This window comes from Procambarus clarkii, chromosome 36, assembly GCF_040958095.1.
Source record: "Procambarus clarkii isolate CNS0578487 chromosome 36, FALCON_Pclarkii_2.0, whole genome shotgun sequence".
In the NCBI taxonomy this organism is placed as follows: Eukaryota; Metazoa; Arthropoda; class Malacostraca; order Decapoda; family Cambaridae; genus Procambarus; species Procambarus clarkii.
In genome coordinates, this window is record NC_091185.1 from 19822768 (window position 1) to 19848717 (window position 25950).

The 25950-nt window shown below is 45.6% G+C and overlaps 1 protein-coding gene across 2 annotated transcripts in view; it reads right to left on the minus strand.

The window, feature by feature from the left end:
- The window catches only part of LOC123756151 (UDP-glycosyltransferase UGT5), a 121601-nt gene that overhangs the window by 43574 nt on the left and 52077 nt on the right, over positions 1–25950 (minus strand). For both annotated transcript variants that reach the window (XM_045739212.2, XM_045739213.2), the window contains exons 3-4: positions 11693–11950; positions 7900–8133 (exon numbers count right to left, since the gene is read on the minus strand). In XM_045739212.2, coding sequence (XP_045595168.1) covers positions 7900–8133; positions 11693–11950 — 492 coding nt within the window. The remainder of the gene's footprint in view (positions 1–7899; positions 8134–11692; positions 11951–25950) is intronic.

The following is a 25950-nucleotide window of genomic DNA, read 5'->3' on the forward strand; positions in this document are numbered from 1 at the left end:
TGGGGTGGTTCATATAGCCTCGGCTATCACCTCATTATGTCCGGTCGTGATGGTCAAGTCGATTAAGGCGTCTTGTACATACCAGTTGCGTTGCTTCTGGGAGTATGGGTTCAAGTCACTTCTGGGGTGTGAGTTTTCAGTTGCATATGTCCTGGGGACCATTCAGGCTTGTTCGCATTTGTGTTCCTCACGTGTGCCCCAAAGAATGAGGTGATTTGGTAAAATGCTATGCCCAAGATAACTATCCGAGTGCCGGCGGTGGGGTGGTTCATATAGCCTCGGCTATCACCTCATTATGTCCGGTCATGATGGTCAAGTCGATTAAGGCGTCTTGTACATACCAGTTGCGTTGCTTCTGGGAGTATGGGTTCGAGTCACTTCTGGGGTGTGAGTTTTCAGTTGCATATGTCCTGGGGACCATTCAGGCTTGTTCGCATTTGTGTTCCTCACGTGTGCCCCAAAGAATGAGGTGATTTGGTAAAATGCTATGCCCAAGATAACTATCCGAGTGCCGGCGGTGGGGTGGTTCATATAGCCTCGGCTATCACCTCATTATGTCCGGTCGTGATGGTCAAGTGGATTAAGGCGTCTTGTACATACCAGTTGCGTTGCTTCTGGGAGTATGGGTTCGAGTCACTTCTGGGGTGTGAGTTTTCAGTTGCATATGTCCTGGGGACCATTCAGGCTTGTTCGCATTTGTGTTCCTCACGTGTGCCCCAAAGAATGAGGTGATTTGGTAAAATGCTATGCCCAAGATAACTATCCGAGTGCCGGCGGTGGGGTGGTTCATATAGCCTCGGCTATCACCTCATTATGTCCGGTCGTGATGGTCAAGTGGATTAAGGCGTCTTGTACATACCAGTTGCGTTGCTTCTGGGAGTATGGGTTCGAGTCACTTCTGGGGTGTGAGTTTTCAGTTGCATATGTCCTGGGGACCATTCAGGCTTGTTCGCATATATATATATATATATATATATATATATATATATATATATATATATATATATATATATATATATATATATATATATATATATATATATTAGTATATTTTGGTAGCAGTCTTTCCTGTAGACATATATTATTAAATATGACCGAAAAAGTAGGAATATAATTCTAACACGAATTTTCTCAGTCTTTCGTACATTTCTTTTCACTGTTGGAGGTAAATCAAAAATCAATTCTCCAAAATTCAATTTTATTTCCAGTCTGACGCGACACGAGCGCGATTCGTAAAACTTATTACATTTTCAAAGACTTTAGTTTACAAATACACAACTGAATAGAACTTACGTATCTCCGATTTTATATCTGCATTTGAGTGAGGTGGATGGGGTGAGGTGGCATTAATAGGGTATTAATTTCATCAACACAAGACAGAACAAGAGGTGGCATTAATAGGGTATTAATTTCATCAACACAAGACAGAACACGAAACAATGGGTATTGAATAGAAGTGTTTGTAGAAAGCCTATTGGTCCATATTTCTTGATGCTACTATATTGGAGCGGAGTCTTGAGGTGGGTAGAATATAGTTGTGCATTAATTGGCTGTTGATTGCTGGTGTTGACTTCTTGATGTGTAGTGCCTCGCAAACGTCAAGCCGCCTGCTATCGCTGTATCTATCGATGATTTCTGTGTTGTTTACTAGGATTTCTCTGGCGATGGTTTGGTTGTGGGAAGAAATTATATGTTCCTTAATGGAGCCCTGTTGCTTATGCATCGTTAAACGCCTAGAAAGAGATGTTGTTGTCTTGCCTATACACTGGATTTTTTGGAGCTTACAGTCCCCAAGAGGGCATTTGAAGGCATAGACGACGTTAGTCTCTTTTAAAGCGTTCTGTTTTGTGTCTGGAGAGTTTCTCATGAGTAGGCTGGCCGTTTTTCTGGTTTTATAGTAAATCGTCAGTTGTATCCTCTGATTTTTGTCTGTAGGGACAACGTTTCTATTAACAATATCTTTCAGGACCCTTTCCTCCGTTTTATGAGCTGTGGAAAAGAAGTTCCTGTAAAATAGTCTAATAGGGAGTATAGGTGTTGTGTTAGTTGTCTCTTCAGAGGTTGCATGGCGTTTCACTTTCCTTCTTATCATGTCTTCGACGAAACCATTGGAGAAGCCGTTGTTGACTAGGACCTGCCTTACCCTACAGAGTTCTTCGTCGACTTGCTTCCATTCTGAGCTGTGGCTGAGAGCACGGTCGACATATGCGTTAACAACACTCCTCTTGTACCTGTCTGGGCAGTCGCTGTTGGCATTTAGGCACATTCCTATGTTCGTTTCCTTAGTGTAGACTGCAGTGTGGAAACCTCCGCTCTTTTCCATGACTGTTACATCTAGAAAGGGCAGCTTCCCATCCTTTTCCATCTCGTAAGTGAAACGCAGCACGGAACTCTGCTCAAATGCCTCCTTCAGCTCCTGCAGATGTCTGACATCAGGTACCTGTGTAAAAATGTCGTCAACATACCTGCAGTATATGGCCGGTTTCAAGTTCATGTCGACTAAGACTTTTTGCTCGATGGTACCCATGTAGAAGTTTGCAAACAGGACACCTAGGGGAGAACCCATGGCGACCCCATCTACTTGCTTATACATGTGCCCATCCGGGCTCAAGAAGGGTGCCTCTTTAGTACAAGCTTGGAGTAGTTTCCTCAGAATATTTTCTGGTATGTCAAGAGGAGTACAGGCTGGATCACGATACACTCTGTCGGCTATCATACCGATTGTCTCGTCCACAGGTACGTTGGTAAACCGCGATTCTACGTCCAACGAGGCTCTTATCCCTGTGGCCCGTGTTCCCCGCAGTAAGTCAACAAATTGCTTTGGAGACTTCAGGCTGAAGGCGCAAGGAACATAAGGAGTCAGCAGGCCGTTGAGTCGTTCGCCAGTCTGTACGTGGGTGTGGGTATCTGGCTAATGATTGGCCGAAGTGGGTTTCCAGGCTTGTGTGTCTTGACATTTCCATACGCATATCCAGGTTTATATTCTCCAATGATCTTTGGCAGGTGGAGTCCGGATTTCTTGGCGTTCACAGTTTCGATCAGTTTGTTGACCTTTGCTTTTAATTCGGCTGTAGTGTCCTTCGTTACCCTTTGGAACTTAGTTTAGTCAGAGAGTATGATGTTCATTTTCGCCAGATATTCGTCTTTTTTAAGAATGACATATATTGGCGACTTGTCACCTCTCCTGACAACTATCTCCTTGTTCTCGCGAAGGCTTTTAGCTGCCGCTTTGAGCTCGGGGGACAGTATGGTGCTTCTGTAATTGCCTCGATTCTTTCCTCCTTCTGCAATAAGTTCTGCTTGTAAGGCATCTTTGGTAGTGACCTTCTTTTGTGTCTCGAGGTCGAATATGTCATCCAACAGAATTTCCAACTCTACTTTCCGGGCCATCTCACTCGGTCTGGACATAACATGACAGTTTATGCCCAGATTTAGGAGAGTGACTTGGTCCTCAGTGAGGTTAATTCCTGCAAGGTTTAGGAAGCCATCTTTTGGTCGTGGAATTGCCATAGGTCCTCCATATAATGTTGTTAGTTTCTAGATAATCCTTGTTTCAGTGCTGAGGTGAAGTTGGTCTGTGAGGATGTCGAGGTGTTGTTCAATGCGGGTACGGATACTTTCGTCGATGTTGCTATTTCTCCACTCGTTTGTAGCCACTCGGCTTCTCCAATGGTTTCGTCGAAGACATGATAAGAAGGAAAGTGAAACGCCATGCAACCTCTGAAGAGACAACTAACACAACACCTATACCCCCTATTAAACTATTTTACAGGAACTTCTTTTCCACTGCTCATAAAACGGAGGAAAGGGTCCTGAAAGATATTGTTAATAGAAACGTTGTCCCTACAGACAAAAATCAGAGGATACAACTGACGATTTACTATAAAACCAGAAAAACGGCCAGCCTACTCATGAGAAACTCTCCAGACACAAAACAGAACGCTTTAAAAGAGACTAACGTCGTCTATGCCTTCAAATGCCCTCTTGGGGACTGTAAGCTCCAAAAAACCCAGTATATAGGCAAGACAACAACATCTCTTTCTAGGCGTTTAACGATGCATAAGCAACAGGGCTCCATTAAGGAACATATAATCTCTTCCCACAACCAAACCATCGCCAGAGAAATCCTAGTAAACAACACAGAAATCATCGATAGATACAGCGATAGCAGGCGGCTTGACGTTTGTGAGGCACTACACATCAAGAAGTCAATACCAGCAATCAACAGCCAATTAATGCACAACTATATTCTACCCACCTCAAGACTCCGCTCCAATATAGTAGCATCAAGAAATATGGACCAATAGGCTTTCTACAAACACTTCTATTCAATACCCATTGTTTCGTGTTCTGTCTTGTGTTGATGAAATTAATACCCTATTAATGCCACCTCTTGTTCTGTCTTGTGTTGATGAAATTAATACCCTATTAATGCCACCTCACCCCATCCACCTCACTCAAATGCAGATATAAAATCGGAGATACGTAAGTTCTATTCAGTTGTGTATTTGTAAACTAAAGTCTTTGAAAATGTAATCAGTTTTACGAAACGCGCTCGTGTCGCGTCAGACTAGAAATAAAAATGAATTTTGGAGAATTGATTTTTGATTTACCTCCAACAGTGAAAAGAAATGTACGAAAGATTGAGAAAATTCGTGTTAGAATTATTAATCTTACTTTTTCGGTCATATTTAATAATATATGTCTACATTAAAGACTGCTACCAAAATATACTAATATTAAAGCGCACGACCCAGCAGCAAGGAATCAAGCCTTCACGATAAAATATCGCCAGGATCTGATTCGTGATCAGATATACAAGGCAGAGAATGAAATCAAAGACAACAAAACGCAACTACTTCATGCTACAAACGAGTGGAGAAATAGCAACATCGACGAAAGTATCCGTACCCGCATTGAACAACACCTCGACATCCTCACAGACCAACATCACCTCAGCACTGAAACAAGGATTATCAAGAAACTAACAACATTATATGGACGACCTATGGCAATTCCACGACCAAGAGATGGCTTCCTGAACCTTGCAGGAATTAACCTCACTGAGGACCAAGTCACTCTCCTAAATCTGGGCATAAACTGTCATGTTATGTCCAGACCGAGTGAGATGGCCCGGAAAGTAGAGTTGGAAATTCTGTTGGATGACATATTCGACCTCGAAACACAAAAGAAGGTCACTACCAAAGATACCTTACAAGCAGAACTTATTGCAGAAGGAGGAAAGAATCTAGGCAATTACAGAAGCACCATACTGTCCCCCGAGCTCAAAGCGGCAGCTAAAAGCCTTCGTGAGAACAAGGAGATAGTTGTCAGGAGAGGTGACAAGTTGCCAATATATGTCATTCTTAAAAAAGACGAATATCTGGCGAAAATGAACATCATACTCTCTGACCAAACTAAGTTCCAAAGGGTAACGAAGGACACTACAGCCGAATTAAAAGCAAAGGTCAACAAACTGATCGAAACTGTGAACGCCAAGAAATCCGGACTCCACCTGCCAAAGATCATTGGGGAATATAAACCTGGATATGCGTATGGAAATGTCAAGACACACAAGCCTGGAAACCCACTTCGGCCAATCATTAGCCAGATACCCACACCCACGTACAGACTAGCGAGGCAATTCAACGGCTTGCTGACTCCTTATGTCCCTTGCGCCTTCAGCCTTAAGTCTCCAAAGGAATTTGTTGAATTACTGCGGGGAACACGGGCCACAGGGATAAGAGCCTCGTTGGACGTAGAATCACTGTTTACCAACGTACCTGTGGATGAAACAATCGGGATGATAGCGGACAGAGTGTATCGTGACCCAGCCTGTATTCCTCTTGACATACTAGAAAACATTCTAAGTAAACTACTCCAAGCTTGTACTAAAGAGGCACCCTTCTTGAGTCCGGATGGGCACATGTATAAGCAAGTAGATGGGGTCGCCATGAGTTCTTCCCTAGGTATCCTGTTTGCGAACTTCTACATGGGTACCATCGAGCAAAAGGTCTTAGTCGACATGAACTTGAAACCGGCCATATACTGCAGGTATGTTGACGACATTTTTACACAGGTACCTGATGTGAGACATCTGCAGGAGCTGAAGGAGGCATTTGAGCAGAATTCTGTGTTGCGTTTCACTTACGAGATGGAGAATGATGGGAAGCTGCCATTTCTAGATGTAACAGTCATGGAAAGGAGCGGAGTTTTCGACACTGCAGTCTACACTAAGGAAACAAACATAGGAATGTGTCTCAATGCCAACAGTGACTGCCTAGACAGGTACAAGAGGAGTGTTGTTAACGCTTATGTCGACCGTGCTCTCAGCCACAGCTCAGGATGGAAGCAATTCGATAAAGAACTCTGTAGGGTAAGGCAGGTCCTAGTCAACAACAGGTTCTCCAATGGTTTCGTTGAAGACATCATAAGAAGGAAGGTGAAAGCCATGCGACCTCTGAAGAGACAACTAACACAACACCTATATCCCCTATTAGACTATTTTACAGGAACTTCTTTTCCACAGCTCATAAAACGGAGGAGAGGGTCCTGAAAGATACTGTTACCTGGCACGTAGCCAGGGTGAAGAACGTCGCCCAGGACGGCGCTCTGCCGGTAGTCATACCCTGGGTGTTGACAAAGGCTTTAACAGGCCGAAACGTTTACCTCTCTTTCCCATTTCTTTGTGGTTTTTCCGCATATATATATATATATATATATATATATATATATATATATATATATATATATATATATATATATATACATACCAGTTGCGTTGCTTCTGGGAGTATGGGTTCGAGTCACTTCTGGGGTGTGAGTTTTCAGTTGCATATTGTCCTGGGGACCATTCAGGCTTGTTCGCATTTGTGTTCCTCACGTGTGCCCCAAAGAATGAGGTGATTTAGTAAAATGCTATGCCCAAGATTACTATCCGAGTGCCGGCGGTGGGGTGGTTCAAATAGCTTAGGCTATCACCTCATTTTGTCCGGTCGTGATGGTCAAGTGGATTAAGGCGTCTTGTACATACCAGTTGCGTTGCTTCTGGGAGTATGGGTTCGAGTCACTTCTGGGGTGTGAGTTTTCAGTTGCATATTGTCCTGGGGACCATTCAGGCTTGTTCGCATATATATATATATATATATATATAGTTGCTGAGTACTATGCGAACAATGCTGGGAAGTACCCAGCATTGCCTGGGTCTGTCTGTTATCCATTTATTTGAACATCTTTACATCTCTCCAAGTATCTATCTATCTGTCCATGTAGCTATGTGTCCATCCATCTGTACATCTTTCTATCAGTCGTTTCATAAAGCTATTGATCTATTTTTATAGCCCTCAATCCATCTATCTATCCCTCCATTTGTCCATCTATATATCCATCTATCCTTCCCCTCATTTTTCTGTCCCCACATTTTCCCCATTCCAAGATTCTCTTGCTGTTTCTCCTTTCTCTCTGAAAATGTATGATTAAATAGCACTGAAACAACTGTATGAGTCTTAAGAAATTATATTATTATGACATAAAAAATTTCAAACTCCAGATTAATCACACACGAAATTTACACTTCCCAACCAAGACTCCATGACGCTTGGCTAGAAGGGTCTTTATTATTACTCATTTTTCTGCAAACATTTAACTTGGGCTTATCTCGACCAGCCTATGTCCATCCCATATTGCAGGCCTTACCTCCTGCAAATTTTGGCGAGGCTGACCTCAACTCTCTGGCCTTCATCTTTGAACAGTGATAGACAGACATTCTCTCTGACAGGTATAGATGTAGGTATAAATTAATAGTTTACATAGCAATAAATACATATCATCATCAAGAGAGAATGGGGAATGGTAGAGCTGGTATTTTGTGCCTGAAAACTATGTCTGCATCCGACATACCTCTTCCTGTACCAGAGGCACGACGGCCCAAGTCCGCCAGAAAATGGCTATTCCTATATGAGTGAGAGTGTTGCGAACGCGGTGCCAGAAGGAGTATGGGTTGGGGTAATCTGTCATGTGATTGGGCACGTAGCCAGGGTGGAGAACGTTGCCCAGGACGGCGCTCTGCCGGTAGTCATACCCTGGAGTGGTGACCATGATGAAGGGCATCTCGTGCACGAACGGGTACGCCACCTGCAGGCAGAGTAAGGTAATGACTCATCTTCACATGGATCCATAACTGTTATTTTATCAACTTGCATTAAATACCCGCATCGTCTGGTCATGATGAATCTTTTAACATTCAGTCACTCAATACACATGTTACCAGACACACATTAACAGACGAGTGGTAGCCACGTGCTCGTGCCCACCTCATTACCATCACTCTCACCATCACAATTATGGGATATACACTTGTAGTAACTAGGCATCTATTTTGTTTATATATAAAGGTTCACAGCAAAATTTCCTCTCAGTAGTGCAAGTTGAGAAAGTAAAGAACATCTGTAATGTTTCAAACAAAATCTACATAAACGTCTTTTGAGGCTTAAGGCGTTATAAAAGGAAAATGTGTAAGATCAGAATAAATACGAAATTAATTTTGTGTTCGTAGTCATACCGAGCCTTTTGATGGTAATTAACTAATATGTTATATTACATATGCTTTTAAAATAATAAAATATTAATATAAAAGGGATTCGATTTTCTGAGAGTAGGACCACGAGAAGACACTCAGTTGCCTGAGAGTAAAATCCACACAAGAAAGGCAGGTTGTATGCTGCAAGAAACTAGCCAAAGAGAACCTGTTACATTCCCAAGTAACTGTCAAGAAGAGATACGACGACAAAGCGACATTTAAGGACTTTCAGGTTGGAGACCTGGTACTGGTATGTTCTCCAACAGTAACAAGAAACTTCAGTACCATATTTATTGGTCCTTACAATGTTCTCAAGAAAGTTAATGCTATTAATTAACTATATCCTAAGCACTCAAGACAGGAAAAAGAAGAATATGTTGGTACCAGTGAACATGGTGGACATAACAAGGACGGGACATTCGTCCAGTGATGATGGTGATCTCAAGAGACGAAGACCAAGAGGTGATGGAGGACGTTGGTAAGCAAGTAGCATCGAATTCAGAGTTTCTGCTGAATCTACCCACCAAGTTAACTCACGTATCTGAGGAGCAACAGAGATCCTTAATAGACTTAATAACGCAATATAAGTCTATTTTCAGAGATTCTCCAGGTCTGACGTCCGTCTTGAAGCACGTTATTCTTGAGGAGGGCGGAAGACAGATAAATCAACATCCCTACCGACTCGATCCGCGTAAGAGTCCGTGAGATTGACTAAATGCTCCAACATAATCTGATCGCCGCAAGTATTTGTCTGCGGTCGTCTCCCATTCTACTAATACCCAAGCCTGGTAATGAGTATAGGTTATGCATAGATTACCGACAGGTTAACAAGGTCACAGTTGCTGATACATATCCGCTTCCTAGGATAGAAAAGTTCATTGATACCATCGGTAAGGCAACCTACCTCAAGAAGTTCGACCTCTTCAGGGTTATTGACAGGTACCTCTGACAGGACATACCGAACCTATTTCTGCTTTTGTAATTCCTGCTCGTCTTTTTGAGTGTAAAGTGATGCCATTTGATATGAAAAATGCCGCCTCTATGTTTCAGCGAATGATGACTAGGGTACTACGCGACGTAGAGAATGTCATGGTCTACATTGATGATGTATTGATCTGTGATTCAAATTGGGAGGACCATTTCCAGCATATGGAAGCAATCTTCTTGACTATTCATCAAGCTCGGTTGGTAGTCAATCTGCATAAATCGGAACTTGTTAAGACATCTGTAATCTTTTTAGGACATGTGGTTAGTGGAGGATGGATCGCTCCTAAGAATAACAACGTAGAAGCCTTCGTTCAGTACCCGTCCCCTTCAACATGTAAGGAGGTCCTGCATTTTCTGGGTATGGTATTAATCTTCCGTAAGTTCGTTCCTAACTTCTCGACGATAGCAGTGCCTTTGACAAATCTCCTAATGAAGGGAACGAAGTTCATGTGAACCAAGAACTGTCAGATAGCTTTTGAGAGCCTAAAAGCTATACTGATATCATCTCCCATTCTCATGTCTCCTAATTTCGATGACAGATTCATAGTAACCGTCGATGCTTCAGACTACGGCATAGGGGCAGTGTTGTCTCAGAATGATGCTAAAGGAAAGAACACCCTGTGATTTATTATTATTATTCCAAGAAATTAAGTGATTGTCAACAGAATTATTCAGTGATAGAAAAAGAAACATTGGTCCTGGTGAGTGCTGTGCAACACTTTGACGTCGATTTGATGCAGTAACCTTATCCAATTTTTGTCAGAACTGACCATAATCCTTTAAAAATTTTAGGATTAAATCTTATGACTCCATCTTATGAATCTCTGGTTAACCAGATGGAACCTTCATCTCCAGCAGTGTGCACTTTGTATTGATCACATTAAAGGAGTTGAGAATGTAGTAGCAGATGCCTTATCACGCATCTAAAACACTAATTTGTTTTCTTTCAAGAAATCCAAAAAAACATTTTAGGAGGGGAGGTGCAATGATGTCAACGCCATCTGTTGAGCGCAACCGACACCATTTTTCTGTTCCCCGGTGGATAGCTGTAATCTTACTGACACCTGTGTAGTTTCCTTCTTACATTAAAAATTTTACTTCTCAGAAGTAATGTGGGTGGCACCATGGTCGACAAGATTTAATTCACCCATGGCAGTCCTGAACTCAAGACTTGTTCCAGTGCAAACAAGTTGGGCCGAGTCGATGGAAACTGAATTTTCTGTGATAACCAGTGAAGTATTGGTGATTGGACCGACGTATCCCGGGATGGCCCAGTTGAGTTGCTAGATAAAATTAACGTCCATCTGTCCTCTATGTTAAGGCTTGTTATTGGTAAAGCCTGTAGGGAAAGGCAGCCAGCGTGTTGCTGGAGAGTCGAAGTGACGTTTTGACACTATGGTAATACTGTGGAGGACAGGCCCATGATTTACTGAGAAAAGTGAACTCGCTGGCATGAGTACCGTACAAGAAAGGCTTAGTGAAGGTACATTGAGTGTTGAACAATAGATGATAGAAGTGGACTCGCTGGGAAAAAAAGATTGCAGAAGTTCTTTTGTAGTGTCCTGTGTGAAAGTGACACCTGCGGTGTTATGTGTTGAATATGTAATGACGTGTATATAGCTAAGAAGGGCACGTGGGGATGGTTTTGTTTGGTGTAGTTTACCCCATTCCCGTTGGATTGACGATTACTGCCAGTTCTTAATAACTTAACTATGGCTCGGTGTTGGATCTGTTAAGAAGAGGCACTAAGGCCCCTTAGAAAGTTTGAGTGGAAAGAACTCGGTTACTGGCTAAGCGAGTCCGTAACACTGAATATTACTGTTGATGAAGAAACATGAAAATATGAGCCATCTTCAGAAGAAGACTGCCAAAATATGGCAGTTTAGACACTAAAGATCTCTGCCGTATACAACTAAAAGCACAGAAAATATTTAGGGCGCTGTTAAACTATAAATCATCGTAAGTATATCACCGAGAGCTCGAGCACAGGTGTAAGGTAAGAAAAATCTGTATCATAATGATGATAAGTTCTATCCACAAAGAACGTTTCATTAATATGAAACACAAATGCGGTTTGAATAACTTTTAACAATCCGAGAAGGAAAAACAAATGAGAATCGCCCTTACCTCGTTGAAAAGTTGGTCCACAATGATGAGATCAAACTCCTTCCTCTTTTCATAAAGGTCTTTCACCGCTGAGACCTTATACAATTCCCTGGCGATGATTGGAGCAATTTTCACATGTTTAGACAATCCGCCTGTTGGATCCTTCAGAAAATCAAACATACTGATATTTTCATGCTGGTAGTCTGGAAGTCCGTGGGTGAACTCATGGATGTTAGGATGATGTTTCTCTATCTTCCGGTGGTTGGTCAGCATCGTAACCTAGAGATATGAAGCAGAATGTTAGGGTAATGTTGAACAAATCTACTCAAGAGCTGGACAACAAACTGGGCTACATGCATCATCTGGGGAGATGAATGATGCTGACAGAAGCACTAAATAAAGAATACATATGAAAAAAATGCCTTTTGCCTATAAAGACAAAGATCATGTACACAAAGTGTTATATGTTTAGGAAGACCGAGGTAAAGGTGGGGCGAGCCTAATCACATTACCAGTGATTAGGCATTTGTCAATCTACATTTTCCGGCAGCATTTAACTAAGTAGTAATTAGTTCAGGGCATTAACATCTGGGACATAACGAGTCCTAAGAGCCTGTTTTTACCAGGGTTCATTTTGTAAATAAGGTTATTGACGTTCCGTGTGTTGTTAAAGGATACAGCCATGTGTATTATTTAAGATTACTTACTGTTAAGGACATACGATATTCGGACACTGACACATACACTTCAACTTATTGCTGGTGTGAGGCCGAGGTGCTATCCTGGTTGGCTGTGACTAGCCCAGGCTGAGAGTGAATATATTGTTCATGATATCAAATGTACAGATAACTTAATCAGTACCATCTAAACCTAAGTGAAAAGTTAATAATTTTTAGCTTGTGCTTGCCCGTTGGTCTATGGGGCCTTATATATATATATATATATATATATATATATATATATATATATATATATATATATATATATATATATATATATATATATATATATATATAACAATATATATAACAATATATAACAAATCCACAAGGGCCGTGACGAGGATTCGAACCTGCGTCCGGGAGCATCCCAGACACTGCCTTAATCGACTGAGCTACGACAGGGTTAAAAGGGTTGAAACCGAAGTTCTACTGAACTTACTGGATCCCGTAGCCTCTCCGAGGCACAAACCAGGATTTTACACAACCCCCCTGTGTGTAATGATGTAAGGGCGAAGAGGGAGAACGGCCTATTGATATAGCTCGGGTGCAGGGGGGGGGGGGGTTGTGTAAAATCCTGGTTTGTGCCTCGGAGAGGCTACAGGATCCAGTAAGTTCAGTAGAACTTCGGTTTCAACCCTTTTAACCCTGTCGTAGCTCAGTCGATTAAGGCAGTGTCTGGGATGCTCCCGGACGCAGGTTCGAATCCTCGTCACGGCCCTTGTGGATTTGTTCATTTGATGCATTACGTTAGTGTGATCTCTCTGTTATATATATATATATATATATATATATATATATATATATATATATAACTGAAAACTCACACCCCAGAAGTGACTCGAACCCATACTCCCAGAAGCAACGCAACTGGTATGTACAAGACGCCTTAATCCACTTGACCATCACGACCGGACAAAATGAGGTGATAGCCGAGGCTATATGAACCACCCCACCGCCGGCACTCGGATAGTTATCTTGGGCATAGCATTTTACCAAATCACCTCATTCTTTGGGGCACACGTGAGGAACACAAATGCGAACAAGCCTGAATGGTCCCCAGGACATATGCAACTGAAAACTCACACCCCAGAAGTGACTCGAACCCATACTCCCAGAAGCAACGCAACTGGTATGTACAAGACGCCTTAATCCACTTGACCATCACGACCGGACAAAATGAGGTGATAGCCGAGGCTATATGAACCACCCCACCGCCGGCACTCGGATAGTTATCTTGGGCATAGCATTTTACCAAATCACCTCATTCTTTGGGGCACACGTGAGGAACACAAATGCGAACAAGCCTGAATGGTCCCCAGGACATATGCAACTGAAAACTCACACCCCAGAAGTGACTCGAACCCATACTCCCAGAAGCAACGCAACTGGTATGTACAAGACGCCTTAATCCACTTGACCATCACGACCGGACAAAATGAGGTGATAGCCGAGGCTATATGAACCACCCCACCGCCGGCACTCGGATAGTTATCTTGGGCATAGCATTTTACCAAATCACCTCATTCTTTGGGGCACACGTGAGGAACACAAATGCGAACAAGCCTGAATGGTCCCCAGGACATATGCAACTGAAAACTCACACCCCAGAAGTGACTCGAACCCATACTCCCAGAAGCAACGCAACTGGTATGTACAAGACGCCTTAATCCACTTGACCATCACGACCGGACAAAATGAGGTGATAGCCGAGGCTATATGAACCACCCCACCGCCGGCACTCGGATAGTTATCTTGGGCATAGCATTTTACCAAATCACCTCATTCTTTGGGGCACACGTGAGGAACACAAATGCGAACAAGCCTGAATGGTCCCCAGGACATATGCAACTGAAAACTCACACCCCAGAAGTGACTCGAACCCATACTCCCAGAAGCAACGCAACTGGTATGTACAAGACGCCTTAATCCACTTGACCATCACGACCGGACAAAATGAGGTGATAGCCGAGGCTATATGAACCACCCCACCGCCGGCACTCGGATAGTTATCTTGGGCATAGCATTTTACCAAATCACCTCATTCTTTGGGGCACACGTGAGGAACACAAATGCGAACAAGCCTGAATGGTCCCCAGGACATATGCAACTGAAAACTCACACCCCAGAAGTGACTCGAACCCATACTCCCAGAAGCAACGCAACTGGTATGTACAAGACGCCTTAATCCACTTGACCATCACGACCGGACAAAATGAGGTGATAGCCGAGGCTATATGAACCACCCCACCGCCGGCACTCGGATAGTTATCTTGGGCATAGCATTTTACCAAATCACCTCATTCTTTGGGGCACACGTGAGGAACACAAATGCGAACAAGCCTGAATGGTCCCCAGGACATATGCAACTGAAAACTCACACCCCAGAAGTGACTCGAACCCATACTCACCGAAGCAACGCAACTGGTATGTACAAGACGCCTTAATCCACTTGACCATCACGACCGGACAAAATGAGGTGATAGCCGAGGCTATATGAACCACCCCACCGCCGGCACTCGGATAGTTATCTTGGGCATAGCATTTTACCAAATCACCTCATTCTTTGGGGCACACGTGAGGAACACAAATGCGAACAAGCCTGAATGGTCCCCAGGACATATGCAACTGAAAACTCACACCCCAGAAGTGACTCGAACCCATACTCCCAGAAGCAACGCAACTGGTATGTACAAGACGCCTTAATCCACTTGACCATCACGACCGGACAAAATGAGGTGATAGCCGAGGCTATATGAACCACCCCACCGCCGGCACTCGGATAGTTATCTTGGGCATAGCATTTTACCAAATCACCTCATTCTTTGGGGCACACGTGAGGAACACAAATGCGAACAAGCCTGAATGGTCCCCAGGACATATGCAACTGAAAACTCACACCCCAGAAGTGACTCGAACCCATACTCCCAGAAGCAACGCAACTGGTATGTACAAGACGCCTTAATCCACTTGACCATCACGACCGGACAAAATGAGGTGATAGCCGAGGCTATATGAACCACCCCACCGCCGGCACTCGGATAGTTATCTTGGGCATAGCATTTTACCAAATCACCTCATTCTTTGGGGCACACGTGAGGAACACAAATGCGAACAAGGCTGAATGGTCCCCAGGACATATGCAACTGAAAACTCACACCCCAGAAGTGACTCGAACCCATACTCCCAGAAGCAACGCAACTGGTATGTACAAGACGCCTTAATCCACTTGACCATCACGACCGGACAAAATGAGGTGATAGCCGAGGCTATATGAACCACCCCACCGCCGGCACTCGGATAGTTATCTTGGGCATAGCATTTTACCAAATCACCTCATTCTTTGGGGCACACGTGAGGAACACAAATGCGAACAAGCCTGAATGGTCCCCAGGACATATGCAACTGAAAACTCACACCCCAGAAGTGACTCGAACCCATACTCCCAGAAGCAACGCAACTGGTATGTACAAGACGCCTTAATCCACTTGACCATCACGACCGGACAAAATGAGGTGATAGCCGAGGCTATATGAACCACCCCACCGCCGGCACTCGGATAGTTATCTTGGGCATAGCATTTTACCAAATCACCTCATTCTTTGGGGCACACGTGAGGAACACAAATGCGAACAAGCCTGAATGGTCCCCAGGACATATGCAACTGAAAACTCACACCCCAGAAGTGACTCGAACCCATACTCCCAGAAGCAACGCAACTGGTATGTACAAGACGCCTTAATCCACTTGACCATCACGACCGGACAAAATGAGGTGATAGCCGAGGCTATATGAACCACCCCACCGCCGGCACTCGGATAGTTATCTTGGGCATAGCATTTTACCAAATCACCTCATTCTTTGGGGCACACGTGAGGAACACAAATGCGAACAAGCCTGAATGGTCCCCAGGACATATGCAACTGAAAACTCACACCCCAGAAGTGACTCGAACCCATACTCCCAGAAGCAACGCAACTGGTATGTACAAGACGCCTTAATCCACTTGACCATCACGACCGGACAAAATGAGGTGATAGCCGAGGCTATATGAACCACCCCACCGCCGGCACTCGGATAGTTATCTTGGGCATAGCATTTTACCAAATCACCTCATTCTTTGGGGCACACGTGAGGAACACAAATGCGAACAAGCCTGAATGGTCCCCAGGACATATGCAACTGAAAACTCACACCCCAGAAGTGACTCGAACCCATACTCCCAGAAGCAACGCAACTGGTATGTACAAGACGCCTTAATCCACTTGACCATCACGACCGGACAAAATGAGGTGATAGCCGAGGCTATATGAACCACCCCACCGCCGGCACTCGGATAGTTATCTTGGGCATAGCATTTTACCAAATCACCTCATTCTTTGGGGCACACGTGAGGAACACAAATGCGAACAAGCCTGAATGGTCCCCAGGACATATGCAACTGAAAACTCACACCCCAGAAGTGACTCGAACCCATACTCCCAGAAGCAACGCAACTGGTATGTACAAGACGCCTTAATCCACTTGACCATCACGACCGGACAAAATGAGGTGATAGCCGAGGCTATATGAACCACCCCACCGCCGGCACTCGGATAGTTATCTTGGGCATAGCATTTTACCAAATCACCTCATTCTTTGGGGCACACGTGAGGAACACAAATGCGAACAAGCCTGAATGGTCCCCAGGACATATGCAACTGAAAACTCACACCCCAGAAGTGACTCGAACCCATACTCCCAGAAGCAACGCAACTGGTATGTACAAGACGCCTTAATCCACTTGACCATCACGACCGGACAAAATGAGGTGATAGCCGAGGCTATATGAACCACCCCACCGCCGGCACTCGGATAGTTATCTTGGGCATAGCATTTTACCAAATCACCTCATTCTTTGGGGCACACGTGAGGAACACAAATGCGAACAAGCCTGAATGGTCCCCAGGACATATGCAACTGAAAACTCACACCCCAGAAGTGACTCGAACCCATACTCCCAGAAGCAACGCAACTGGTATGTACAAGACGCCTTAATCCACTTGACCATCACGACCGGACAAAATGAGGTGATAGCCGAGGCTATATGAACCACCCCACCGCCGGCACTCGGATAGTTATCTTGGGCATAGCATTTTACCAAATCAACTCATTCTTTGGGGCACACGTGAGGAACACAAATGCGAACAAGCCTGAATGGTCCCCAGGACATATGCAACTGAAAACTCACACCCCAGAAGTGACTCGAACCCATACTCCCAGAAGCAACGCAACTGGTATGTACAAGACGCCTTAATCCACTTGACCATCACGACCGGACAAAATGAGGTGATAGCCGAGGCTATATGAACCACCCCACCGCCGGCACTCGGATAGTTATCTTGGGCATAGCATTTTACCAAATCACCTCATTCTTTGGGGCACACGTGAGGAACACAAATGCGAACAAGCCTGAATGGTCCCCAGGACATATGCAACTGAAAACTCACACCCCAGAAGTGACTCGAACCCATACTCCCAGAAGCAACGCAACTGGTATGTACAAGACGCCTTAATCCACTTGACCATCACGACCGGACAAAATGAGGTGATAGCCGAGGCTATATGAACCACCCCACCGCCGGCACTCGGATAGTTATCTTGGGCATAGCATTTTACCAAATCACCTCATTCTTTGGGGCACACGTGAGGAACACAAATGCGAACAAGCCTGAATGGTCCCCAGGACATATGCAACTGAAAACTCACACCCCAGAAGTGACTCGAACCCATACTCCCAGAAGCAACGCAACTGGTATGTACAAGACGCCTTAATCCACTTGACCATCACGACCGGACAAAATGAGGTGATAGCCGAGGCTATATGAACCACCCCACCGCCGGCACTCGGATAGTTATCTTGGGCATAGCATTTTACCAAATCACCTCATTCTTTGGGGCACACGTGAGGAACACAAATGCGAACAAGCCTGAATGGTCCCCAGGACATATGCAACTGAAAACTCACACCCCAGAAGTGACTCGAACCCATACTCCCAGAAGCAACGCAACTGGTATGTACAAGACGCCTTAATCCACTTGACCATCACGACCGGACAAAATGAGGTGATAGCCGAGGCTATATGAACCACCCCACCGCCGGCACTCGGATAGTTATCTTGGGCATAGCATTTTACCAAATCACCTCATTCTTTGGGGCACACGTGAGGAACACAAATGCGAACAAGCCTGAATGGTCCCCAGGACATATGCAACTGAAAACTCACACCCCAGAAGTGACTCGAACCCATACTCCCAGAAGCAACGCAACTGGTATGTACAAGACGCCTTAATCCACTTGACCATCACGACCGGACAAAATGAGGTGATAGCCGAGGCTATATGAACCACCCCACCGCCGGCACTCGGATAGTTATCTTGGGCATAGCATTTTACCAAATCACCTCATTCTTTGGGGCACACGTGAGGAACACAAATGCGAACAAGCCTGAATGGTCCCCAGGACATATGCAACTGAAAACTCACACCCCAGAAGTGACTCGAACCCATACTCACCGAAGCAACGCAACTGGTATGTACAAGACGCCTTAATCCACTTGACCATCACGACCGGACAAAATGAGGTGATAGCCGAGGCTATATGAACCACCCCACCGCCGGCACTCGGATAGTTATCTTGGGCATAGCATTTTACCAAATCACCTCATTCTTTGGGGCACACGTGAGGAACACAAATGCGAACAAGCCTGAATGGTCCCCAGGACATATGCAACTGAAAACTCACACCCCAGAAGTGACTCGAACCCATACTCCCAGAAGCAACGCAACTGGTATGTACAAGACGCCTTAATCCACTTGACCATCATGACCGGACAAAATGAGGTGATAGCCGAGGCTATATGAACCACCCCACCGCCGGCACTCGGATAGTTATCTTGGGCATAGCATTTTACCAAATCACCTCATTCTTTGGGGCACACGTGAGGAACACAAATGCGAACAAGCCTGAATGGTCCCCAGGACATATGCAACTGAAAACTCACACCCCAGAAGTGACTCGAACCCATACTCCCAGAAGCAACGCAACTGGTATGTACAAGACGCCTTAATCCACTTGACCATCACGACCGGACAAAATGAGGTGATAGCCGAGGCTATATGAACCACCCCACCGCCGGCACTCGGATAGTTATCTTGGGCATAGCATTTTACCAAATCACCTCATTCTTTGGGGCACACGTGAGGAACACAAATGCGAACAAGCCTGAATGGTCCCCAGGACATATGCAACTGAAAACTCACACCCCAGAAGTGACTCGAACCCATACTCCCAGAAGCAACGCAACTGGTATGTACAAGACGCCTTAATCCACTTGACCATCACGACCGGACAAAATGAGGTGATAGCCGAGGCTATATGAACCACCCCACCGCCGGCACTCGGATAGTTATCTTGGGCATAGCATTTTACCAAATCACCTCATTCTTTGGGGCACACGTGAGGAACACAAATGCGAACAAGGCTGAATGGTCCCCAGGACATATGCAACTGAAAACTCACACCCCAGAAGTGACTCGAACCCATACTCCCAGAAGCAACGCAACTGGTATGTACAAGACGCCTTAATCCACTTGACCATCACGACCGGACAAAATGAGGTGATAGCCGAGGCTATATGAACCACCCCACCGCCGGCACTCGGATAGTTATCTTGGGCATAGCATTTTACCAAATCACCTCATTCTTTGGGGCACACGTGAGGAACACAAATGCGAACAAGCCTGAATGGTATGGCTATACCAAAAGTCTATAAACTTTTGTCTATAAACGTCTATAAACTTTGTCTATAAAAATGCGAACAAGCCTGAATGGTATGGCTATACCAAAAGTCTATAAACTTTTGTCTATAAACGTCTATAAACTTTTGTCTATAAAAGTCTATAAACTTTTAAACTATAAACTATAAACTAAATGCCCAAGATAACTATCCGAGTGCCGGCGGTGGGGTGGTTCATATAGCCTCGGCTATCACCTCATTTTGTCCGGTCGTGATGGTCAAGTGGATTAAGGCGTCTTGTACATACCAGTTGCGTTGCTTCTGGGAGTATGGGTTCGAGTCACTTCTGGGGTGTGAGTTTTCAGTTGCATATGTCCTGGGGACCATTCAGGCTTGTTCGCATTTGTGTTCCTCACGTGTGCCCCAAAGAATGAGGTGATTTGGTAAAATGCTATGCCCAAGATAACTATCCGAGTGCCGGCGGTGGGGTGGTTCATATAGCCTCGGCTATCACCTCATTTTGTCCGGTCGTGATGGTCAAGTGGATTAAGGCGTCTTGTACATACCAGTTGCGTTGCTTCTGGGAGTATGGGTTCGAGTCACTTCTGGGGTGTGAGTTTTCAGTTGCATATGTCCTGGGGACCATTCAGGCTTGTTCGCATTTGTGTTCCTCACGTGTGCCCCAAAGAATGAGGTGATTTGGTAAAATGCTATGCCCAAGATAACTATCCGAGTGCCGGCGGTGGGGTGGTTCATATAGCCTCGGCTATCACCTCATTTTGTCCAGTCGTGATGGTCAAGTGGATTAAGGCGTCTTGTACATACCAGTTGCGTTGCTTCTGGGAGTATGGGTTCGAGTCACTTCTGGGGTGTGAGTTTTCAGTTGCATATGTCCTGGGGACCATTCAGGCTTGTTCGCATTTGTGTTCCTCACGTGTGCCCCAAAGAATGAGGTGATTTGGTAAAATGCTATGCCCAAGATAACTATCCGAGTGCCGGCGGTGGGGTGGTTCATATAGCCTCGGCTATCACCTCATTTTGTCCGGTCGTGATGGTCAAGTGGATTAAGGCGTCTTGTACATACCAGTTGCGTTGCTTCTGGGAGTATGGGTTCGAGTCACTTCTGGGGTGTGAGTTTTCAGTTGCATATGTCCTGGGGACCATTCAGGCTTGTTCGCATTTGTGTTCCTCACGTGTGCCCCAAAGAATGAGGTGATTTGGTAAAATGCTATGCCCAAGATAACTATCCGAGTGCCGGCGGTGGGGTGGTTCATATAGCCTCGGCTATCACCTCATTTTGTCCGGTCGTGATGGTCAAGTGGATTAAGGCGTCTTGTACATACCAGTTGCGTTGCTTCTGGGAGTATGGGTTCGAGTCACTTCTGGGGTGTGAGTTTTCAGTTGCATATGTCCTGGGGACCATTCAGGCTTGTTCGCATTTGTGTTCCTCACGTGTGCCCCAAAGAATGAGGTGATTTGGTAAAATGCTATGCCCAAGATAACTATCCGAGTGCCGGCGGTGGGGTGGTTCATATAGCCTCGGCTATCACCTCATTTTGTCCGGTCGTGATGGTCAAGTGGATTAAGGCGTCTTGTACATACCAGTTGCGTTGCTTCTGGGAGTATGGGTTCGAGTCACTTCTGGGGTGTGAGTTTTCAGTTGCATATGTCCTGGGGACCATTCAGGCTTGTTCGCATTTGTGTTCCTCACGTGTGCCCCAAAGAATGAGGTGATTTGGTAAAATGCTATGCCCAAGATAACTATCCGAGTGCCGGCGGTGGGGTGGTTCATATAGCCTCGGCTATCACCTCATTTTGTCCGGTCGTGATGGTCAAGTGGATTAAGGCGTCTTGTACATACCAGTTGCGTTGCTTCGGTGAGTATGGGTTCGAGTCACTTCTGGGGTGTGAGTTTTCAGTTGCATATGTCCTGGGGACCATTCAGGCTTGTTCGCATTTGTGTTCCTCACGTGTGCCCCAAAGAATGAGGTGATTTGGTAAAATGCTATGCCCAAGATAACTATCCGAGTGCCGGCGGTGGGGTGGTTCATATAGCCTCGGCTATCACCTCATTTTGTCCGGTCGTGATGGTCAAGTGGATTAAGGCGTCTTGTACATACCAGTTGCGTTGCTTCTGGGAGTATGGGTTCGAGTCACTTCTGGGGTGTGAGTTTTCAGTTGCATATGTCCTGGGGACCATTCAGGCTTGTTCGCATTTGTGTTCCTCACGTGTGCCCCAAAGAATGAGGTGATTTGGTAAAATGCTATGCCCAAGATAACTATCCGAGTGCCGGCGGTGGGGTGGTTCATATAGCCTCGGCTATCACCTCATTTTGTCCGGTCGTGATGGTCAAGTGGATTAAGGCGTCTTGTACATACCAGTTGCGTTGCTTCTGGGAGTATGGGTTCGAGTCACTTCTGGGGTGTGAGTTTTCAGTTGCATATGTCCTGGGGACCATTCAGGCTTGTTCGCATTTGTGTTCCTCACGTGTGCCCCAAAGAATGAGGTGATTTGGTAAAATGCTATGCCCAAGATAACTATCCGAGTGCCGGCGGTGGGGTGGTTCATATAGCCTCGGCTATCACCTCATTTTGTCCGGTCGTGATGGTCAAGTGGATTAAGGCGTCTTGTACATACCAGTTGCGTTGCTTCTGGGAGTATGGGTTCGAGTCACTTCTGGGGTGTGAGTTTTCAGTTGCATATGTCCTGGGGACCATTCAGGCTTGTTCGCATTTGTGTTCCTCACGTGTGCCCCAAAGAATGAGGTGATTTGGTAAAATGCTATGCCCAAGATAACTATCCGAGTGCCGGCGGTGGGGTGGTTCATATAGCCTCGGCTATCACCTCATTTTGTCCGGTCGTGATGGTCAAGTGGATTAAGGCGTCTTGTACATACCAGTTGCGTTGCTTCTGGGAGTATGGGTTCGAGTCACTTCTGGGGTGTGAGTTTTCAGTTGCATATGTCCTGGGGACCATTCAGGCTTGTTCGCATTTGTGTTCCTCACGTGTGCCCCAAAGAATGAGGTGATTTGGTAAAATGCTATGCCCAAGATAACTATCCGAGTGCCGGCGGTGGGGTGGTTCATATAGCCTCGGCTATCACCTCATTTTGTCCGGTCGTGATGGTCAAGTGGATTAAGGCGTCTTGTACATACCAGTTGCGTTGCTTCTGGGAGTATGGGTTCGAGTCACTTCTGGGGTGTGAGTTTTCAGTTGCATATGTCCTGGGGACCATTCAGGCTTGTTCGCATTTGTGTTCCTCACGTGTGCCCCAAAGAATGAGGTGATTTGGTAAAATGCTATGCCCAAGATAACTATCCGAGTGCCGGCGGTGGGGTGGTTCATATAGCCTCGGCTATCACCTCATTTTGTCCAGTCGTGATGGTCAAGTGGATTAAGGCGTCTTGTACATACCAGTTGCGTTGCTTCTGGGAGTATGGGTTCGAGTCACTTCTGGGGTGTGAGTTTTCAGTTGCATATGTCCTGGGGACCATTCAGGCTTGTTCGCATTTGTGTTCCTCACGTGTGCCCCAAAGAATGAGGTGATTTGGTAAAATGCTATGCCCAAGATAACTATCCGAGTGCCGGCGGTGGGGTGGTTCATATAGCCTCGGCTATCACCTCATTTTGTCCGGTCGTGATGGTCAAGTGGATTAAGGCGTCTTGTACATACCAGTTGCGTTGCTTCTGGGAGTATGGGTTCGAGTCACTTCTGGGGTGTGAGTTTTCAGTTGCATATGTCCTGGGGACCATTCAGGCTTGTTCGCATTTGTGTTCCTCACGTGTGCCCCAAAGAATGAGGTGATTTGGTAAAATGCTATGCCCAAGATAACTATCCGAGTGCCGGCGGTGGGGTGGTTCATATAGCCTCGGCTATCACCTCATTTTGTCCGGTCGTGATGGTCAAGTGGATTAAGGCGTCTTGTACATACCAGTTGCGTTGCTTCGGTGAGTATGGGTTCGAGTCACTTCTGGGGTGTGAGTTTTCAGTTGCATATGTCCTGGGGACCATTCAGGCTTGTTCGCATTTGTGTTCCTCACGTGTGCCCCAAAGAATGAGGTGATTTGGTAAAATGCTATGCCCAAGATAACTATCCGAGTGCCGGCGGTGGGGTGGTTCATATAGCCTCGGCTATCACCTCATTTTGTCCGGTCGTGATGGTCAAGTGGATTAAGGCGTCTTGTACATACCAGTTGCGTTGCTTCTGGGAGTATGGGTTCGAGTCACTTCTGGGGTGTGAGTTTTCAGTTGCATATGTCCTGGGGACCATTCAGGCTTGTTCGCATTTGTGTTCCTCACGTGTGCCCCAAAGAATGAGGTGATTTGGTAAAATGCTATGCCCAAGATAACTATCCGAGTGCCGGCGGTGGGGTGGTTCATATAGCCTCGGCTATCACCTCATTTTGTCCGGTCGTGATGGTCAAGTGGATTAAGGCGTCTTGTACATACCAGTTGCGTTGCTTCTGGGAGTATGGGTTCGAGTCACTTCTGGGGTGTGAGTTTTCAGTTGCATATGTCCTGGGGACCATTCAGGCTTGTTCGCATTTGTGTTCCTCACGTGTGCCCCAAAGAATGAGGTGATTTGGTAAAATGCTATGCCCAAGATAACTATCCGAGTGCCGGCGGTGGGGTGGTTCATATAGCCTCGGCTATCACCTCATTTTGTCCGGTCGTGATGGTCAAGTGGATTAAGGCGTCTTGTACATACCAGTTGCGTTGCTTCTGGGAGTATGGGTTCGAGTCACTTCTGGGGTGTGAGTTTTCAGTTGCATATGTCCTGGGGACCATTCAGGCTTGTTCGCATTTGTGTTCCTCACGTGTGCCCCAAAGAATGAGGTGATTTGGTAAAATGCTATGCCCAAGATAACTATCCGAGTGCCGGCGGTGGGGTGGTTCATATAGCCTCGGCTATCACCTCATTTTGTCCGGTCGTGATGGTCAAGTGGATTAAGGCGTCTTGTACATACCAGTTGCGTTGCTTCTGGGAGTATGGGTTCGAGTCACTTCTGGGGTGTGAGTTTTCAGTTGCATATGTCCTGGGGACCATTCAGGCTTGTTCGCATTTGTGTTCCTCACGTGTGCCCCAAAGAATGAGGTGATTTGGTAAAATGCTATGCCCAAGATAACTATCCGAGTGCCGGCGGTGGGGTGGTTCATATAGCCTCGGCTATCACCTCATTTTGTCCGGTCGTGATGGTCAAGTGGATTAAGGCGTCTTGTACATACCAGTTGCGTTGCTTCTGGGAGTATGGGTTCGAGTCACTTCTGGGGTGTGAGTTTTCAGTTGCATATGTCCTGGGGACCATTCAGGCTTGTTCGCATTTGTGTTCCTCACGTGTGCCCCAAAGAATGAGGTGATTTGGTAAAATGCTATGCCCAAGATAACTATCCGAGTGCCGGCGGTGGGGTGGTTCATATAGCCTCGGCTATCACCTCATTTTGTCCAGTCGTGATGGTCAAGTGGATTAAGGCGTCTTGTACATACCAGTTGCGTTGCTTCTGGGAGTATGGGTTCGAGTCACTTCTGGGGTGTGAGTTTTCAGTTGCATATGTCCTGGGGACCATTCAGGCTTGTTCGCATTTGTGTTCCTCACGTGTGCCCCAAAGAATGAGGTGATTTGGTAAAATGCTATGCCCAAGATAACTATCCGAGTGCCGGCGGTGGGGTGGTTCATATAGCCTCGGCTATCACCTCATTTTGTCCGGTCGTGATGGTCAAGTGGATTAAGGCGTCTTGTACATACCAGTTGCGTTGCTTCTGGGAGTATGGGTTCGAGTCA